General features: G+C 40.8%; 1 protein-coding gene across 2 annotated transcripts in view; it reads left to right on the forward strand.

Moving 5' to 3' along the window:
* The window catches only part of COL8A1 (collagen type VIII alpha 1 chain), a 136492-nt gene extending 115361 nt beyond the window's left edge, over window positions 1-21131 (forward strand). The window contains exons 3-4 of one of the 2 annotated variants that reach the window (XM_036916538.2): window positions 12053-12383; window positions 14684-21131. In XM_036916538.2, the coding sequence (XP_036772433.2) occupies window positions 12056-12383; window positions 14684-16593 (2238 nt within the window). In that variant the 5' untranslated portion in view covers window positions 12053-12055 and the 3' untranslated portion in view covers window positions 16594-21131. The remainder of the gene's footprint in view (window positions 1-12052; window positions 12384-14683) is intronic. The other variant, XM_036916539.2, reaches the window with a different exon arrangement.
* The last annotated feature ends 308 nt before the right edge of the window (window positions 21132-21439 follow it).

Genomic DNA, 21439 nt, shown 5'->3' on the forward strand with positions numbered 1-21439 from the left:
TTTTTTTAAATAATAGCTAACATTTATAGAGCATTCACTCTATCTAGGCACTGTTCTAAGTTTTTTACTTGTATTAATTCCCTTAATCTCTTCAACAAACTTATGAAACAGATAATGTTATCGTCATCCCCAGTTTATCATGAGGAAATGGAGGCACAGAGAGGTTAAGTAACTATTCTAAGATCACTGAGTTAGTAAGTGACAGAATCAGGATTTAATTCAGACAGGATAGCTCAGAGTCGCTGCTCTTCATCATTATCCCCTACAGCAGCTCTTTAACTGCTTTAGTTGCCAGTCTGCTCTTGGATGCTTCTAAAGAAAGGCAAGAAATACCCTCCACTTCCCTCCTTCTTCTGCCGAGCAATTTCCATTTATTATTCACCCATTAGTTTAACACTGTCTCTCAGGATCTTATGTCCGACCAATTCTCCACAGTCACCCGCCCCATCCACGTTAAAGTCTATTTTGCCTTTATTGAAGCACTTATACTAGGTTAAGATCTAATTTTCAACAGTTGAATAGAAACTTCTGAAGAGTAGGTCCTTGGTTTATTTTCACTTATTTTGTATTTCTAGCCACTAGCATAGAAGCACCTAAAAATTCAATATGAGATTGTTGAATCTAGTGATTAAACTAAGCAACTGACACAGTGGAGAGAAACAACAGCAACACCTAGACATTTAGGCAAATAAAGGCACAGGAATCCTCCACAGAGCAAAAGCAATGTCAGAAAGCAGCCAGGACAAGGGCACCCAGCAGCCTAAAGGCTAGATCCTGCCTACAGAGGGATTCTTTTCTATCAGTCAGTGCTAAAAAAATAAGTAGCCAAAAAAATTGTACTGAAAAGTCTCACAAAATGTACTAATTTGTGGCTATTTTCAAAAAACTAAAAGACCTGCCCACACTAAGCACCCAGGTGAGTAAGTGGTTCACTGCTGCCCTGGCCAGAGGGGGCAGGCCCCCAGCTCACCACAGACTTGCCACCTTCCTGCTTCCTCCGGGCCTCTGGGCTCCCCAGCCATCAGTTCACAGCTTCGGAAGAGGCCCTGGAAGTCCTGCAAGGGCACTGTGACAGAGAAAGACCATACTCAAGTCTCTTGTCTCCAACTCAGGTTCTTATTTCCATTCTACATCCTATAAAAGGATATTTGTGAGGCACGTTTATGAGTGGAATTGCATGTTTTTGTGAATTCTTGCACCTTGTAGCGAGCTCTGGTCCTCAAAAGAAAAACACCCCACTTCCTTAACAGATGATCTCCAGAACTGGCATCCATTACACCATTCATTTGTCCTTTTCTTTCTCCACTTCCATTGTTCTCTGAAAGACATTCTGTGGATTAACTGTGAAAATCTTATGATTTTTTCCTCCCAGACAGCACTTCCATCTCTCTCTACCTCAAAATAAATTCCACTTCTTAAAGAAAAGGAATTCCCAGCACTAGGATAGCTGTGGTTTGTTTGCTTTCAGGGCTTTGCCTGTGTTCAAAGGGCAGGATGTCACCACGCAGGCTAACCAGCTAGTGGAGCTGTGGTTGGGAAGGGGTGGATTGTAGACACTGCCCTCTCTGAGGCTAACAATTTATCACGATTTGGCATTTCAGGCTCTGCTCCAGCTTGAGAACTACATTTTTTTAAATTTAAGTTCAGTGGAATAGACCCTGTGGAATAGTACTGTGGAATATCTGCTATTCTTGAACCGTACAACAGAGAAAGAACAAATCCACATTTTTACTGACCAAAAAATTGTCGAGATTTTTTACAATTTTTTTGTAATTCAGAAATTTCTAGGCCTAAACATTGCAACTTTAGTAGGATTACTCTTCTGACTAGAGATTAGCTCTGTGTGTATGTGTGGGCAGGGTGGGGAGCTGGGAGTCAATTTTCAAAGAAATTGATTATTTTTATTTCCAAGTGCTGTTGATTTGATTTAATATTTTGCCCATGTATGCTAGAAACTCTAGGGCTTGACTTTTAATACCAAGTCATTCAAGGTTATGTGGGTCAGAGTAAATCTCAGTTTAAAAAAAAAACTTCAACAATTGAACCCCCAAAATAACCAGCTCCAAAGCAAAAAAAAAAATGTTAAAATTGACTGCCTCATGCCCCATATCTCTTTCCCTAACACCTGCAGAGACACATGTGCACCCACACAGTAATTTAATTAATAAATATTTTAGCATTATGGTAGATGGAAAAGGCTAGGATTTGTTCCTTGGTTCAGGAAATTTTTGTTTGTTTCACAATTTCCTATTAAAATACCAAATGAACAGTCTAGTGCCATAATAGCCTACTAATACAAAGAAAATGAAAAAAAAAAGAAAGAAAAGAAAATGCTAGCACAGGGAGTTGGCTGCTCTCTTAATCTTCTGGATATACTGACAGAGTGAGGACTAAGTGCCAATCAAAATGAGGCAGAGAAAAGAGACCTTCCCGCACTTTTCAGTCCTTCCTTACCACCCAGCTAGGAAAGTAGTGGGAGAAACCTCCATGGAAGTAAAGACTCTTCCTCTGTTTCCAGTAAAAGCCCATGCTGGCTGAGAACTTGATATTTCAACTTTCTCAGTTTTCAAAACTTTTACCAGAACTCCTGGTAGTGAGAAACACCACTAACTCATTTGAGTTTCACCTACTCTCTCGACTTTTCTTAAGTTGCTGAGCAATAGTGAAGCAGGTAGAAGGCATACAGAACAACAGAAAAGGAGAAAAGGCAAGAGCTTATAATATGACAGTCTTCCTCAAGAAAAGCTGGAGTCCTCAAGCAAGCCATGTCCTCCTGCCCGGCCCTCCCTCCCACATCTAGAGGCTGCGCGAGGACTCCAACTTCTTAAAGTTCAGGACCTACACGAAGGTCATTTGGGAAACAAGTTATGTGCTTGCATTTTTTACCATAGTTTAAACTTTCTAATCTCTACAACTTGAGATATTTTGGGAAGGGATATAATTTTATCATTTTACATCATCCAGTTCATTCATGTTACTTCTAAGGGACTTTTTCAGCCACAACTACCAAGTTTCAACTATGCAAATGACAAGGACATTGCTGAGTTCTGTTTGGCTGAAATTCACTTATAAAACAAGAATTCAGGATAAGATGAAAGTGTTTGCAGCAAACAAATGTTCTATGAAGTTTATATTTTACATAATACAGTGTAGTTGCTTGCCCTAAATAAATGTTCTTACAATGCTCAGTTCAACAGATTACATTAGATGAAACTTTCCCACACATCTCTCCCTTACAAAGGCCTGAAAACACCTTTATTTTACATTGTGTCATTTACACAGACTGTACTAGGGCAGGGAAGGGAGTGAATGGCAGGGTGTTCTCCAGTCTTTCTTGAGCCACACCAAGAAGGAAATTACCATTTTGCACGTCACCAAGCCTGTGACATGGGGACCACTTATTCTTGGGAAGCCCTCACCATCACCTACTTTAATATCGAGCTGCCTTTAAATTTTGGACCTTCAGATTTCTTACAAAATGAACATTGTAGCTTCTAAAACCATGACTAGGCCACGCCTATTGTTCACCACCCACTTCTCCTTCTCAGGATGCATATTTTGTGTCAATTTATCCTTCCTATGATAGGATGCATCAAAATTTGCTGGGTTTTTGAGCCTAGACTTTGCAAGGAAGTTTATATCATTTGTAGCCACTTTTCAAAGATTTCTCAAGAAATTACAATTTTTATTCAGTCTTTTAGTGTGGTAAAAAAAAATGTTAGAAATCACTTTTTTGTCCCTAAACTTTGTCTCTTATTTAGGTTCTTCCTCTGACTTCTGGTCAGACACAGCTTACTTCATCACAGAAGTACTTACAGGGGGCTGTCCAAACTCTTCCTGCTCCATCTCCAACTGTAAGAAGGGAGAGGGAAATAGTGAAAAGAAGTGAATTGTGAAGCTGATCTAACTTTCAGACACCCAAAAGGCTTGAGCATGTACATTCATGAAATCATGTATCAATGAAGTGTGTATATGTTATTCATGTTCACAGCTGCCATAAAATTTTAGAACTAAAGGGGACCTGGAAGTCATGTAGCCAGTGTCCCCATTTGCAAATGAGGAAACGGGGGCCAGTCAGGATAGGGGACTTGCTTAAGTCAGAACTGGAATTTGGGTGCTCTATGCTGAGAACAATGATGTCTTCATATTAAGAGAAGAAAAACAAAACCAAACCAAAAAAGAATTTCACTTTAGAACTTTCTTTTTAAAGGGTTCTCTCAAGTGTTTTATAAACTATTCGGCAGCTGACATGGTTCCAGTTAGAGGGGGAAAAAGGAGTTAATTGTAGACCTCAAGTATGTAGACTATTATTTTAAGAAAAATATTCTCCAGATGTTTCCCACCTCCTTTGAGACTAGAAAAGAGGAAATGAGCTTAAAGTTCAGCAAGAAAGATTCAGATTAGGTATTAGGAAATGTAGGTCTGTGATATCCTGCAATTGGTTACTGGAGAAGGTCATGAAATCTCCTCCTCTGGAGAACTTTTGGAATGTGGCGGTTGGCCATCCGTTTCAGAGGGGTTATGTAGGTGGCTCATTTCTAGAGCTGGGGACACAGCCTAACTGACATCTCAAGTGTGTAGGTCCCATGAGATCATACTCCACTTACCGATAGTAGGTAGGGCTGCTGGCTGCTCTTAATCATAGCAGAATTCATTATTCATCAGTGAAGCATATAAATCAAGCTCCATTTTCTGTTTATATCAGTCCTGATAGATACAAATGAACAGACTGACTAAAACTAAAGAATGCTAACTAGATGGTCTTGCCCATGACCTTCAATGGTTGCTTGCCCAGCATCTGACAGGTTTCTCTCTTTGGGCTCCATTTCAGCAAATTCACCTTGCCAGTGGCTTTCTTTCTCCACAAATACCTTCCAAGCTTATGTCCCTAGTCCAAAAAGCAACAAATAAGAGGTCCAGTCTAGGATCCCATCCTGCATAACAGGGAAACTCTTTATTCCAACTAAAAAGACTGTCTTGGCATTTGGAGGACAAGATGAGGAAAACTGACAGTATAGTTAGATTTGTAACTTACAAAACAAAGTAGAAAGACTGTTAACTAATGTTTTGGATGACAGCTCCTAAAAGTAATCAATAAGAATTTTAAATTTCTAACTTGGAATGTAGCAATTTTGAATTTCAGTAAAATAACCAATTATGTGTATATAAATACAGGATGGATAGGTATCATTTGAAAGAGCTTAATGTTAAAAAAAAAAAAAGGCCATAGTAAGTGGATGTAGAATTAACGATATAATAGATTAATAATGTATTTGAAGTATGTTCATGGTGCTGGCATGAAGTAAGTGCTCAAGTGCAGCTAATAGTGTCATGACTTTGGTGTTCATTGCTCTTCCTCCCCTAGACATCCTCTGGTTCTGGTTTTCTCTTACACAGACACTGATTTTGTCCTATGGCAATCTGGAACAGCATTAAACCATTCTTCACCTACCCTGAAAGATCCTTTCCCATAAAAGCATTAGGTTTTTCTGAAACTTTCTCCAGAAGGATTAGGGTTTCTTCCTATCTGGAGAGATGAACAAGGGAGCTTATAATACATATCTTATAATAAATACAAACAGCCCATCTGAAATGAGTTTTTCCTTTCTTGACTGCCCCTCCCCTGGAGACCTCCTTTTCTCTGACTCTCCCATTCATGCAACCAACTCTGCTCACACTTAATCTCCTCCCTAAAAATCCCCAAATTTCTCTGTGCTCTGTTACTTAGAGCTACTTCTCTCTTCCTTTAAAACCCAGATTCCAGGCCCTCGAAGCACAGAAGTTTCATTTCCCACAGTAAAATGGTTTCAAACATCATCATCTCAACAATTTTAACCATCCACCCCACCCTTTCCTGCTTTGTTTCTCTCTATATCATTCAACATAACATACATGTATGTTTTTGTTTATTTTTGTGCCCTCATCAAAGCATAATTCTCAAAATGCTAAAAACGCAATTCTCATTTATAAGGGACAGAGTTTTCTCTAAAATGATGACAAAGTCATTTTGAAATGAAATATTAAAAACTTAGTTTCTTTTTTATAATGAATAGATAGAAAAGGATGCTGAGATAATGCTAAATTAGAAACAACACTGGTTAACATCCTAAAAGACAATAAAGCTATAACCTACATGGGTTAATCAGAATAGATTACAGAGTTGTTAATATCTATAATGCTAAACAGTTATGCAACAAAGTTAATATCCCTAGTTAGATAACGCTACTGTGGGCTTATTTGCATGACAGTAAAAGGTCAGGAGACCTTTCATCATTTGCCTTAGCCAATTTTGGGATACATTTCCTAATATCCCCACCCCCGAGTAGAAGTAAGCTGCATGCATGCTCACTGCCATTTATGAATTTAAAAATGTGAGTCTATACCCCAACAAGCTGTTCAGATAATAAAAATAACAGGAAAAGTTGTATGATGAGGTAAGAGATTGCCTTATGACTATTTCCATCATCATTAAAATTCAAGTAGGAAATATGAGGGCTTTCTGTCAGCAACTGTTGTAGGCAGGATTTTAAATGGGGAGTGAGGCTGAATTAGATATTTCCCAAAGCCCCTATGAATACTAAGAGCTGCGATTGTGAGGATACACCAATGTATTTGAGAAAGTCAAAAGAAAGTCAAAAACACATTTTCCTTGTTCTCAGGAAGCTTACAATCATATTGAGGTCTGATGGACAAAAAACAGTAAGAAAAACTGAGACTGATTAGCAATGCATTTAATTTTGTGTTAAGCTTCAATAGAAACAGGACAAAAATGATTGCTGGGAAGGTAGGGGAGATTTTGCAGAAAAGGTGGGAATTGAGCTGGTCTAGAAAAATGGTGGCATCATAGACTGACTTGTGTCCCCCCTAAATTTCATATGTTGAAGTCCTAACCCCCAGTACCTCTGAATATCTCCAGTATATTTGGAGATAGTGTCTTAGAGAGGAAATTCCATTAAAATGAGGTAATTAGAGTGGGCCTTGATTTAATCTGATGTCCTTATAAAGCACACATCCTCAGAGGAAAGACTAAGTGAAGACACGGGAGAAGATGGCCCTTTGCAAGCCAAGGAGAAAGGCTTCAGAAGAAACCAACCCTTCCAACATCTTGATCTCAACTTCTTGTCTCCAGAGTTGTGAGAAAAGAAATTTCTGCTGTCTAAGCTGCCCAGTCTGAGATACTTTGTTATGGCTGCCCTAGCAGACTAATACAGTCATGTTGAAATCTGGAAAAGGATAAAAAAAAATCCCCCAGGTAAAAAGAATACAATAAACAAAGAGGGGAAATGAGAACTGACATAAATGAGGAAAACAGTTTTGAAAGAGGGGTTTACATTACTGAAAGGTACTCACCATGAACACTTTAATAAATAAGACTCTTTTTTTCTATATTGTACCTTCAGAAAGATAAATAAACCATTATCCAAAATTCACTTTCTCAAATATGTCTTCCCCCTCCCTTCCCAAAACAATGTCTTCCATCCCAGGTCCTTCTCAAGCACTTTACCCTGCTTTGCTTTGTTCACAGCCCTCAAATCTAAAATTACAGAACTTATTTTTACCTTGTTTATGCCTTCTCCCCACACTAGAGTGAGAGTACAGTAAGATCGGGGACTTCATCTCTCTAATACATCACTCTGGCCTCATACCAGAACAGTTTGTGACATTTAATAGGTGCTCCATAAATATCTAATGAATAAATAGCCTTGAGAAATGCAATCAAAAGAGAATTTTCTTTGAGAGGCATGGAAAAGCCAGGAAGACAATTCTGGTGAATACTGGAGGAGTAGGATTCTGCACTTCTCTTGCTTCAGGTGTGATAAATCTGAGGACTTGAGAAACTATAAACCCCATGCAAGGGGCAAGTAGGGGCCACAGAGGAGCAGATGAGAGAGGCCTGTGCACATCACACACAGCACAACCCCAGGCGCATGCACACATGTACACACACATGCTGTGTTAGCTCCATAGGAGATGGAGAGTTGGACTCAGGGCAAGGACTCAAAGTTTAAATACTTAAACATTCTTTTGGACAGCAAGCCAGTTTCATGAGGATACATGTACAAATAAAATGCTAAGGAGCATCTCAAATAATATATATCACGTTGTTCTGTTACATACATTATGGGTCACATGAGAAAACTGAAACTCTGCCCTCCCTGCCCAACATAGGGAACTGCTTAGGGCTGTTTAAAATGAGTAGGATGGGCGACTCTGATACCAGAATGAATAACTGCCTGGTTTCAGCTGCTCTTTTTTTTGCCATTTTTATCAAGTACAGTTTAATGGCCATCATTGTTTTATTCACATTGTTTATCACCACTGCAGTTGACCCCACATTTACTGTGGCCAGTAGCCGTCTGTGAAAGTCTTTGACATTTCAGTTGGTTTTGATGTCATTTTGGTCACACTCCACTAATAATACCATCAATTTGAATAGTGCTTTCCAGCTTACAAAGAATTCATATTAGCACTTGTATCCTTGCACAGCTCTGTGGGAGAGGCTGAGATTAACATTTCTGTTTTGTAGGGAAGGACACTGAGGCTTAGTGAAGATCAGGGACTTGCTCAAGGTCACAAACTTGGAGGATGGCAGAGCCACAACACAACTCCAGGTCTTTGGCTCCTTCTGTGATGCATCTCCCCTATGATGTGACACCTGCCACCAAATTGACCTGAGTGGTGAAGACCAGCACCCACACACATTGATATATGCGTCTGTGTACACTCAAGCACGCACATGTGCAAACATGCACATGCACGCACACACACACACACACACCAGTTATCAAATAGAAATCCAACAAAACATCCACTAGAATTCACAACATTGTTGTGTTCTCCATCCTCAGAAAAAGAAAAACAAGGCAAGAAAACCCACCACCACCATTTCTCCCAGCATGGATTCCGAGGCTGTTTGCCACACCAGGTGTTTGTGTGTTTCACGAGTCTGATGTTCTTTTGAGTGATTTGGGGAGAGCCACCACACCACTTTGACCACCAAAAACATCCTCAGGGACAAGAGGAAAATTAGTTAGCATAAGTCAGGTGGTAAATTCTAAGCAGAACCTCTAATATTAATATTAAATATTAAATATTAAATATCTAATAATAAATATTCAAGTTAAAACTGAGCAAAGTTCATTTAAATAAAAAGCCAGGGAAATGGCAGATGGCAGGCCGCAGGAGGTAGTTTTCAGGAGAGAAAGGCCAAGCCTACAAGAGGAAAAAATCGTGGTAAAGCAGGATCCCACTGGGCTTTTGGTTTTCAACTGGTCTTCTTCCAGGCATTTTGTTTCCTTCCAGTTCTCCAGTGTTTTATTAGATTGTCCTGGTTTAAAGATTATTAAATATAATCCAACATGTTCACTGAATTGATGGAAGAGTGAAAGGCCAAGCATGCTAGCTTGTTATTAAAGACATTACCATGTTTAGGGTTTAATAATTAAATTCATTCATTCCTAAAGGTATAATTGAGTCCCAGCTTACACATCACCAGGTCTCCCCACATATGTCTGGTGCAGATGGACACTCTCAGCCCTCTACTGCCTGCCTTAGAATTGCAGTTGAATGTCAGAGGACTTTAGAGTGCAATCGAGGACTATTTTTAAAGTCCAAGTGAAGAAGTTGAGGGGATCTCTTCAAAAACACAAAGTAAGATGAGAAATAAGGTCTGAAGTTCTAGTCTTCTGAGTGAAAAAGAAAGAGAATAGTAGTGTATATAGTATGCTGTAATTTGTTTTGTAAAGGGGTGTGTGCATATTCATAGAATATTTCTGGAAAGATGTGGGGGAAATAGGAAAAGCTATTGCTTCAAAGGGAAGGGACTTAAATACTGCAGAAGAAAAGTGGGAGGGAAATTTACTCTTTTCTGATATCCTTTGCTACTTGTTAATAGTTTACATATCTGTCACTCTCACTAATAAAGTATAAGTTCCTTAAGGGCAGGGCCCATTGACCATTTTATATTCATTTTTGTAATCCTTCAATGCGTCTAACTTTGTCTGGTAAGTACTTAATAAATTATCATTCAATATTTGCAATAGATGTTCTTTTTCCATTTAAAATAAATTTGACTATTACTGAGTGTAAATCAGTATTAATTTTTGGCTCTTTCCAAATGGTTTATAACAATTTATCAGCCTTAGAGGAACTGAAAATAACAGCTTTCTATCCTCTCCCATTTACAGGTACATACACTATTTAGAGTACACTTGAAACAAATAAGTTCTTGAGACTATTCTGATTTATGAAATGGAGAGAGTTTTACAAATCAATTTTCTGACAGATGTTTCTTCATTTTTCCCACCAAAGGAGGAAAAAAATGATTAGTTAGTACATTTAGAAAAATTTTAAAACAGTGCATTTTGTGGTAGAGATTCTTATTAAATATTTTCTTAGGTGCTTTTTATTAACCAATTCTTCTGTAGCCTGTTCACACTCTTGGCATTACTCTTGAATAGGATGTTGCAAAGTCAACACACATTTTCTAAGAAGTGGAAAAACTATGATTCGAAATTAAGTAAGGCAGAAGCAAAGAAAACAAACCCTCTGGAGAATGGAAATTAAATTACTTACAGTTTATTAAGTTTTCCAGAAGATACTTACATTAAAAATTATGAGAAAGTTGCCACTTCTCTTTCTTCAGCATAACGATGACACTCCACTTAGAACTGAGATCTTCATTAGGTCCTTTAAGGGGTGAGAGCCAACCCATTGTCCTGTCAGAAGCAGGGAATAACGGAACAGACTTCAATATGTGTCACACTTGCCCTCTAGTGAGCATTTGTGAGCACTTCAGTTCCCTGACTTAGGTCTTCAGCTCTGCATGTTTCCAGAAGAGGTCTTTTCGAGCGGGTTTTTTTAAACATATAAGCCCCACTTATATTTATTCCATTAACTGCTAATTTGAAAAGAGTGCTATTAAAAGGATTAAAATCAGTTTATTCTTGTGAATAAACATCTTTATCTTATTTATGAAACTAATTTGTTTTGTAAACTCCTTTCTTTCGTAACAGTACAAAGATAAACTTTAATGGACTCCAGGTCCAATTAGCCAAATTCTAAACTAATGACTTCATAGCCATTAAATAGAGGAAAGGAATGGCATTCCTGTATGTGCATAATTATGACAGTGATTTTTCAGTTGACATTTGGGAACTGTCTCATGAAGTATCTTCTTTGTAATTCAGAAGACTGCTGCAGTTTTTATTGCTGTTGCTGTTTGCTCTTTTGTGAATTTATTTGTAACCACACCAAAGCAGCCAAAGGGCATCTGGCAGATGAAAAAATCTCAGCCCGTGGCATAAAACCTATAAATTGTTTCTTTTTAGAATAGAATTTAACACTTATTAACAAAGCCTGAATTGCCGCACTTTTGCCTCCTTTAGACAATCTACCCTATTCCTTAGGAGTGACACCCAAAATAATAGTGGTTTAAAGAGGACAAACCTCTATTTCTTTCTTTCTTGCACAAATTCCAAAATTAAGGATTAATATGGTGCTTCCATGTTCACCCAAGGGCTGAGGTGTCCTCGAGCTTGCTGCTCTACCACCCTCAGTGCACAGCCTTCACTGCAGGGTCCGAGGTGTCTGGTCGGGTTCATTTCAGTGTAGCACATTTCAACCAGCAAGGAGGAGGAAGAGGGAGAACATGCCCACTTCCTTCTAGGATCCTTCTTGGAAGTTGTTCCCACTACAACTACTTTCAACTTTCCAGATCTCTGTCACATGGCCACACCTGACTGAAATGTCTTCATTCTAGGCTGCTCTGTTCCAGGACTCTGGAAGAAGTCAGAATTTTTTTTAGGGACAACTAGCAGTCTTTCCTATAGTTTATAACCCCACAGTGGCCTTCTTTTGACAGATCCTCCTCTGTTTTCTGTTTATTTTCTATTGAAAGGTAACATCTTCCTCCTCATTTGTCTTCCACTTGTGAAGCTGTAAGGACAGACTGTTTCCTTTGCTGTCGTGGTTGTACACCTTCTTTACTGACAAGACCTCTTGTGGCATGGTCTCTGTTGTTCTCCACGCTGGTCATCCCTTCCTTCCACAGGTGATGGCTGCGCCGTCTGCCCCTCCACAGCTGCTGGGAGTGCTGCTTACCCTTTCTCTGGGCTCCGTCCGGCTCATCCAGGCTGGTGCCTACTATGGAATCAAGCCACTGCCGCCTCAAATTCCTCCTCAGATCCCACCACAAATTCCGCAATACCAGCCCTTGGGCCAGCAAGTACCTCACATGCCTTTGGGCAAAGATGGCCTTACCTTGGGTAAGGAGCTGCCCCACATGCATTATGGCAAAGAGTATCCACACTTACCCCAATACATGAAGGAGATTCAGCCGGTCCCAAGAGTGAGCAAGGAAGCAGCACCCAAGAAAGGCAAAGGTAATGTCATTCTCCTGTGCTGTCATAAAACAACAGCTTCTCAAAATCGTGAACTATGATATAAGGGGGAGAAGCTATGTTTTAGAATATTTTATTTTAGAATGTGTTACTGATGTTCATTAAATGTCCTCTAAACTCTATCCTTGAGAAAGTTCAACTCTTAAAGGAACAGACAAAATTACCATTTATCATTTGTGCTTTATTATTTTAACAGCATAAAATGATATAAAACATATTCCATTAAAAAGTTTATTATTTCCTTATTCATTATTTATTTATTCAAACACTTGGCACCTATTTAATCAGCATCTATTTTTGTGTCAGGCTCTGGGCCAGACGCTGGAGAGAAAGCAGTGAAAAAAAGGAAAGGTGCAAGTCAGTCTTCTGAACTAGGAAAGAAATGCTGTAAGGACCTGCTGTGTTAAAATATATATATATGAAAGCATTTTGTGAACAAGGTGCTCGATAAATGTGAGTGTTTGTTAAGACTGCTCTAATTAAGCTACTACTTAAATCACTTGATAAATCAACAGAAAGAGACTGAAGAGTATAGACTGCAGCTGGAGATGATACCTGAAAATCTCTCCCATTACTTTCCATGCACATTCACTAGTTATTCAACACCTACAAAATGCCTATCACTGTAAGAGACTTTCTTATAAATTCAGTTGGTTTCTCTGGAGTTTTAGGAAAGCTAGCAAATGTAAGAAAAGAACAGCGTCATAGTAGTAATTTCCTTTGAGGAAGTAGAGGCCATTCCCTTTGGTCTCTGCAAGGGCAAGGGGCTCCACTTCCAGGGAACTAGTGGATTTGGCTCTATGAGGCCAGGATGCCTGCAGGCCAGAAATGAGAGAGACCTGGTCATTTAAGCCCTCTGAGAATATTTTTCTTCATCTTTAAAGTAAGATTGTTGATAGAATCAATGACATAAGGTAAGTGAAAGAGCTAGGTAAACACTAAAGCAACATTAGAATAGAATTGAGTTGCTACAGCTGCTAGTTCAAGGAGCCCTAGGTAAGAGCAGAGTATGTTCCAGGCACTGTGCTGGACACTAGGGATTCCTGATGAATAAGATGTGACCCTGCCTCAGATGTTCTCTTGATATAGTAGCTATACAATTCACTGCTTAGAAATAACATGCTTTCATAGTGCTGTAATAATATCTATCAGCATAAAAGAAGGATTACCAATTTTTTTTTCTGTAGGAGCTGATACTCCACATAGGACATTATCTCAGCCATTTGTTTTCCTTCCTTCCTTGAATGGCCTGTCTGGCTTTTGGAACTTCCTATAGATTGCAGTTGGGGAATTTGGAAAGAATGAGACCAAGGGTTCTATACTGTTTCCTGACAGTAGCTCAGTGGCAAATATGATGGTCAGGATTAAGACAAGACTATTGGTAAAAATGACTTTGGGACCATCAGTTTCATTTCTTTATGTTTCATTTCAGCAGTGTGGGAGGTCATCCAGAGTTGTGTTTCTCTGTAAGACATAGCATAATTTGCAAGTGATAAGTAATGTATTCAATTAAAGAATTCATATCTGAAGCTTAGGAAATCCTACAGCACATTAAAGAAATCAAGTAAATCTATTTGACTCTAGAGGACAGACAGGTGTGAAAGATGTTATTAAATCACAAAGAAAATGCTTGTCTTCTCTGAACCCACATGATAATGACTTTCATTATATACTTTATGCTGTATTTCAGCACAAGAGGAAATATTAGTCATAAATTATTATATTAAAAAATCAAGGACATGGAAAAATACAACGTTAAGTAGAAAAAATAAAAATGAAAAATGATCCCCACGTTGTTTAAAATACACACACATTCACACATACACCTAGAATACACCAGATGGAAATACATGTAAATGTCAAATAATTATCTCTGAGTAGTGGGTTTATAGGCAACTTTGGTTTTTCACTATCCTTCTCTGAATTTTCCACATTCTCTATAATAAAAACACCAGAATATCTCCAACTTTTATACTTGAAAAATGATTCTTCATTATGTTTTAGCCTCTTTACTTAACCAGTGCTGAGAAAAGCAGCTACAGATACCAGTTCTCAAAACGGTATCTCACATACAACAACCAAATTATCAGCTGGCTTATCCTTTAAGTACTGATAATACATAGCCCAGAAGATGAGAACTTTATTCCCAGTCTTTTCTCTCATTAAGTAATAGGCAAATGTGTCAGAACTAAACAATGATTGTTATGACTTGCTTGACATGAGGGATAATCAATATTAATCTCTCTCTCTCCCTCCCTCTTTCTCTCTCAACTCTTTCCCAGTAGAAATACCATTAGCCAGTTTACGAGGGGAGCAAGGTCCCCGTGGAGAACCTGGCCCCAGAGGACCACCGGGGCCCCCCGGTTTACCAGGTCATGGGATACCTGGGACCAAAGGAAAACCAGGGCCACAAGGATATCCAGGAATTGGAAAGCCAGGTATGCCTGGAATGCCAGGAAAGCCAGGAGCCATGGGAATGCCTGGGGCAAAAGGTGAAATTGGACCCAAAGGAGAGATTGGGCTTATGGGGATCCCAGGACCCCAAGGGCCTCCAGGACCTCATGGACTTCCTGGCATTGGGAAGCCAGGTGGGCCAGGGTTACCGGGACAACCGGGTGCAAAGGGTGAGCGAGGACCCAAAGGACTACCAGGACCTCCAGGCCTTCAGGGTCCTAAAGGAGAGAAGGGCTTCGGGATGCCAGGTTTGCCAGGCCTGAAGGGTCCTCCAGGGATGCATGGCCCTCCTGGACCTGTTGGACTTCCAGGAGTAGGCAAACCAGGAGTGACAGGCTTCCCTGGGCCCCAGGGTCCCCTGGGAAAGCCAGGTCCTCCAGGCGAACGAGGGCCACAAGGCCCTATTGGGATCCCAGGGGTTCAAGGGCCTCCTGGGATGCCTGGAGTTGGGAAACCAGGCCAGGATGGGATCCCTGGCCAGCCAGGATTTCCAGGTGGTAAAGGGGAGCAAGGACTTCCAGGGCTGCCAGGACCCCCCGGCCTTCCAGGGGTCGGGAAACCAGGCTTCCCTGGACCAAAAGGTGAAAGGGGCATAGGGGGTCTTCCTGGAGCTCTGGGACCAAGAGGGGAGAAAGGACCAGTAGGTGCTCCTGGAATGGGGGGTCCCCCAGGAGAGTCAGGCCTGCCTGGAATCCCAGGTCCTATGGGTCCTCCAGGTGCTATTGGTTTTCCCGGACCCAAAGGAGAAGGTGGAGTTGTGGGGCCACAGGGACCACCAGGTCCCAAGGGTGAGCCAGGGCTTCAAGGTTTCCCAGGAAAGCCAGGCTTCCTTGGGGAAGTGGGGCCCCCTGGCATGAGGGGTTTGCCAGGTCCTATAGGGCCAAAGGGGGAAGCTGGGCTCAAAGGTTTGCCAGGGCTCCCAGGTGTGCCAGGGCTGCTTGGACCAAAGGGAGAACCAGGAATCCCAGGAGGTCAGGGCTTGCAGGGCCCCCCAGGCATCCCAGGGATTGCAGGCCCTAGTGGCCCTATTGGACCACCTGGCATCCCAGGTCCCAAAGGGGAACCAGGCCTCCCAGGGCCCCCTGGGTTCCCTGGAGTAGGGAAGCCGGGAGTGGCAGGACTTCATGGCCCCCCAGGAAAGCCCGGTGCCCTGGGTCCTCAAGGTCAGCCTGGCCTTCCTGGGCCCCCAGGCCCTCCAGGGCCCCCAGGGCCCCCAGCCGTGATGCCCCCTACACCACCACCCCATGGAGAGTATCTGCCGGATATGGGGCTGGGAATTGAAGGGGTGAAACCCCCCCATGCCTATGGAGCTAAGAAAGGCAAGAACGGAGGGCCCACCTACGAGATGCCTGCATTTACCGCGGAGCTGACTGCGCCTTTCCCACCCGTGGGGGCCCCCGTGAAGTTCGACAAACTGCTCTATAACGGCAGACAGAACTACAACCCGCAGACGGGCGTCTTCACCTGCGAGGTCCCCGGGGTCTACTACTTCGCATATCATGTTCACTGCAAGGGCGGCAACGTGTGGGTTGCTCTGTTCAAGAACAACGAGCCCATGATGTACACGTACGACGAGTACAAAAAGGGCTTTCTGGACCAGGCGTCTGGCAGCGCCGTGCTTCTGCTCAGGCCCGGAGACCGCGTGTTCCTCCAGATGCCCTCTGAACAGGCGGCGGGACTGTACGCCGGCCAGTACGTCCATTCCTCCTTTTCAGGATATTTATTGTATCCCATGTAAAAAAGAAACGAAAGAGATATTTAACAGAAGAAAAGAAAATGACATGCCAAAAAAATTCCAAATGAAACATAATTGCTTCAAAACATTTATATAGTTGGAAAGTTATATTTAAGTGAAAATTTGAACCATCATGTACAAATAAAGACTAAGATGCATGTTTAATGCTCTGCACAGCAGCTTGTAACTGAAAATGATGGGATAGATTTATGTATCTAATACTGACACTTGTGTGGTACCCACTGGAATCATTTTAGCTGATGTATGTTACATGCTTCCATGATGACCTACTTATTCAGATCAGGAAAAATATGTCAGTACGAAAGATCATAGCTAGTGAAAGTCACTCATTCACATTGATTACGCTAAAAGATTTATAAATGTGGCTTAAAGAAATGTCAGTTATAACAATTTCATACCGTATTTACTTGCATAGTTTCCTCTGTGTTTGTGCAGATATTTTGTCATGCACATGGGGGAGGAGTTCTGCAGTGTTACTGCCCCGGCAGGAGGGAGCCAGGAACCCTATCGTAGCGGAGGCTGTGTCTTTTAACAAGAGTCCTACTCAGAATTGTGGGTCTTGTGTCTCTAGAAGAACCGGTGAACCAGTCAACTGTTGTGTATTTACTGTTCAGTGCTTCTCTCTGCCTAGCACTGGATGAGGCACTTTTTTGTGGGGCTCAGACAGTACCCACAAAGAGCTAAGAAACTACCTGGAAGACATGAGCAGAAATTAGTTCACTTATTCCTCAAGGGTTCTTTTGGTTTTTTGGGGGAGAATTTTTTTCCTCCCTCCTTGTAATTTCTGCTATGACCCAACTAATATAAACACCTGGAAGTCATAAGAAAAAGGTAGTAACCCTCTCACCCATAAGTTTCCTGGTTTGTGGAATGTTCACTAGCAATAGCAGTTAGTAATTATATTTGCACGCATATAAAAATCCTCCTTTTTTGCCTAAACAAATGATTACAATGAGGTTTCACCCATGAAGAAGATACTAATTTTTTAAATAGCTGTTGAATTTTGAAGAAATGTCCCTGTGTAGTACAAGTGCAAATTGTTGTGTCATCTGATGTTCCAAAGTCAATTTCCAAAACCCAAGCCATCCTTTATTGGGGGGAGGGGGCAAGGGGAGAGTTTCAGAATTACATAGGAAAATAAAATTTTTGAAAAAGCAATTTCTGAAGTTTTAAAGTTTAAAACAGTGGCACTACTAGTAGTAGAAGCACTACTTCCTGGTATAGATATTAAAATTGTAGGGAAAGAACTTTCTTCAGAAGCAGCCTGTGGAAGAGCTAATGTCAAAGGGCAATGACAGCCCGTGCTTTTTATGTCACCTCATACTCAGCACAAGTCAAAAGTCAATACAAGTTTAGGGGAAAAATAAACATATTTCCAGATTTTCACTTAAGTACATACTAACTGCTTTGGGGCATTCAAATCTGGTCTCAAAATACAGACAAAGCATTTCAAGTCAGCTGTGAGTCCGCTGCTGACAATATAAGCCCCTGGGGGAAATAATGTGGGTTATGGCTGTAGACTCTTGTATCTTTTCCTCAAAATTAAGAGACGCTGAAGAAATACATACACAGGGGAAAATACACAAATAAATACGGTATAAACACACGTGGAAATGTATCTAAGTGAAATCTGAGTCATTTCAGCCATCAAGAAAATTCTCAACCTAATATCTCTTTTCCCGTATATGGTTTACAAGTACTGTATTTCTTCTCAATTTCTTAAAAAGAGAAATGAGTTCATTCTTACAGGGTTTCTTATTCACTGCTAATTACATAACAAACTTTTCCCGTGAAAAAGATGTCCTACCTTTCATTTTCAAAGCAGATAGCATTTATGTGGCCAAATATCCAACAGGTTGGCCTTAAAGATGCTGGTGGAGGGCTGATGGCCATGGGGACAACAGGAATCCACTGGGCTCCTGCTGCTGCATAGTTGCATTGACATGGCTTGGAAGCAAGTCAGATCAGCTCATTTGTAAAACTGTATTTATCTGTACATGTATGGGCTCCTTATTTCCACCAAGTAAGAGAGAAAGTACCTCTTTAGTTAAAATTTCACTTTTCAAAATACCTTCCAACTTATTTATTGGTTGTTACTCAATTTCATATATATATATATATATATATACATACAGATATATATGTGTGTGTGTGTGTGTGTGTGTGCGCGCGCATGTATGTGTGTGTATTATCAGGCATATGCTTCTAACTTTCAGATAGGGGAGGAGCAAAATCTATGCCATAAACTGTGTATTCTACAATGGTGCTAATCTCAGAGCAATATAAATTACTCCATTTAATTTAAAAAAGAGTTTTAAATAATTATCTATGTGTCTGTGTGTTCCCTTTTGAGTGTTGCACATCATGCTAACACACTAGTTGTAAAAGCAAATGAAACAACCCCATGTTTTGAAATTCTAGATATCCCTATTTAATTCAAAATTATCTAGAACTATTCCACGTGAAATGGACTAAACTGGCATTATTGACATTTAAATACAGAGTTCTAATGCAGTACAACATCCCACAGGGGAAAAGAGCATCTGTAGTGGGTGACTGCTCTCAAATATTTTACAGAAGACCATGAACGGTGAACAGACTGGTAACCTTTTTGAGTTTCCATGATAGATTTGAGAATTGTCAATAGCAAATCATTTTTGTATTTAAATTTTTGTACCTATTTGAAAAAAAGTCTTATTAAATATCTTTAAAAGTATGTTTCTCATCTTCTTCATATCACTCAGCTGACACTGAGCCTCATAACTTTTTTTATCCCCCAACATACAAATGAGCTGCTGAAACAGAGACCTAAAACAAACACAGCTTAATCAAGGTAATGATTTCTCTTTGACATAACAGCTCTGCATATAAGCAGTCTAAGGCTCATATAGTAGCTCCAGTCAGGGCCTCAGATTCCTTCTGTCTTGTTCCTCTTCCACCCTAAAAAAGGTGTTTCCCTCATCTCCAAGGTCCAGGACAGCTAACCACCACAGTCACATTCCAGCCAGCAGGGAGGTGAAAATATCAGGAAGGGAAGGGCACGATCCCTTCTTCAGAGAGATTCAACCCTGCAGTCATTTAGATCCCCACCTCCCACATTCCATAGGGCTGAATTTAGTCACTCTGCCACAGCAAGTTGCAAGAGAGTATGGAAAATTGAGTATTTATTCAGGGTAACCACATGCCCAGCTAAAAATCACAGGTGCTCTTAACATGGAAGAAGGGGATATTAGGGGACAATTCATTGGGTCTGTCGCATCCATCTTCAAAGAAAAAAAACTGCCACAGATCTCTCTTCTCCCACAAGAAAGCATCTTCAAATATCCTATTCTACTTCACTCTGCCACAATGACACCAAATAGTTTGAGGGCAGATAGTGGTGAGTAGAGCTACAGAGCAGCAGCAGACCTGTTTCAAGAATCTAAGGGTAGATTCTGGTAAGGAAAGAATTCCTTTGTGAAGACTTATCAAGCTCAGAATGATCATGTCTAGAATATTATAAAGGGATTGTTCAAATCATTCAATGAACAAGTATGTAGCACCAGTCTGTGGCTGACTCACTTGCTTAAACCACCAGTCTGAAGCTCAAGACCACAGCTTCCATTCCCATATAGTGCAATTTGTTCTATTTCATTCCGTGGTCAAAGACTCTTCCACAACACAAACAAGTCATCTTGTATGCACACTTTTGGTCACAAAGGAAATGGAAAAATGGATACAGGAGACATTGGTAAGGAGAAGTGAATGGTTGGAATCCAGAATACTGGACAAGCAGGGAAAATCCATCATTACAATGAGTCTACAACATACCTTTACATTAAACAAAACCCAGACTAGCCCTACTTTGCATGTGCTGCTACTAGGCAATGTAAAGGATACAAAAGCAACTGAAAACATGACCCTTCACCTAAAAAAAAAGCATCTTCTGCTTGGAGGATATCAAGATGTTTGTTAAACAAGAAATTGATTTCCAGGTCATACACAAGTAAGTGCAGGGTGGTATGGTGCTGACTGAAGGCTGACTAGACTAAGTGCACACTAGCGAATTTCAGAAAGAGAAAGTCCATTCCATGCTGCTCCCTTCCTGGAAATGCTCCAATTTGTCTGTGCATAGTTCCTCCTCACCCCTCAGAACACAGGTCAAGCATCACCTCCCTTCCCAACTGCTCAGATTTAGTCCCTTTCTCCCACCATTTGATCACCCTGCCAATACAGTGTCTGTCTGTCCCTTCACCTTTCCTGCTCTGTAACTGAGTCGCTTCTGTCTCCCCTCTTCAAGACAGTGTAAGCTTCCTGAGAGCAGGCACGTCGTTTCATCTCTGCATTCCCTGTCCATCACAGAGTGCTGGGCTACTACCAGGCTGGAGGGAAGAGTGAATCTCTCAAGGCTGCAGCGCTAAACTCAACACGGGGTAGTAACTGAATCTGGCTCTGGGATTCCAAGATTCTACAGAAGATTATATATATTTTGACATTATTTAGAGGCTCTCTGTGAGATGAAACCTAACCTCAGTTTTTTGAAGAGGATTTTCAAGGAAATCATTGTTAATTGGATAGAATTTGAATGGATGGAACATAGGGCTTCCCAAGAGGTAGAGGCTCACTTCCTATAGCAGACAGAGAGGAGGAAACTGGTAGTGTATGTGTGTGTGTGTGTGTGTGTGTGTGGGCGGCGGGGGGGAGGAGAGACTGAGATAAGGAAATGATCTAACTAGATCAGAGGATCTACTCAAGGACTAGTAAAGGAAACTGATTCAATGACCAGAGGGAAATCAAGTGATTTATATATAGAGAAGAGATATTTATATTTTATATAACATCCAATAAG

The sequence above is a fragment of the Manis pentadactyla genome, chromosome 1 (genome assembly GCF_030020395.1).
Source record: "Manis pentadactyla isolate mManPen7 chromosome 1, mManPen7.hap1, whole genome shotgun sequence".
Lineage (NCBI taxonomy): Eukaryota > Metazoa > Chordata > Mammalia > Pholidota > Manidae > Manis > Manis pentadactyla.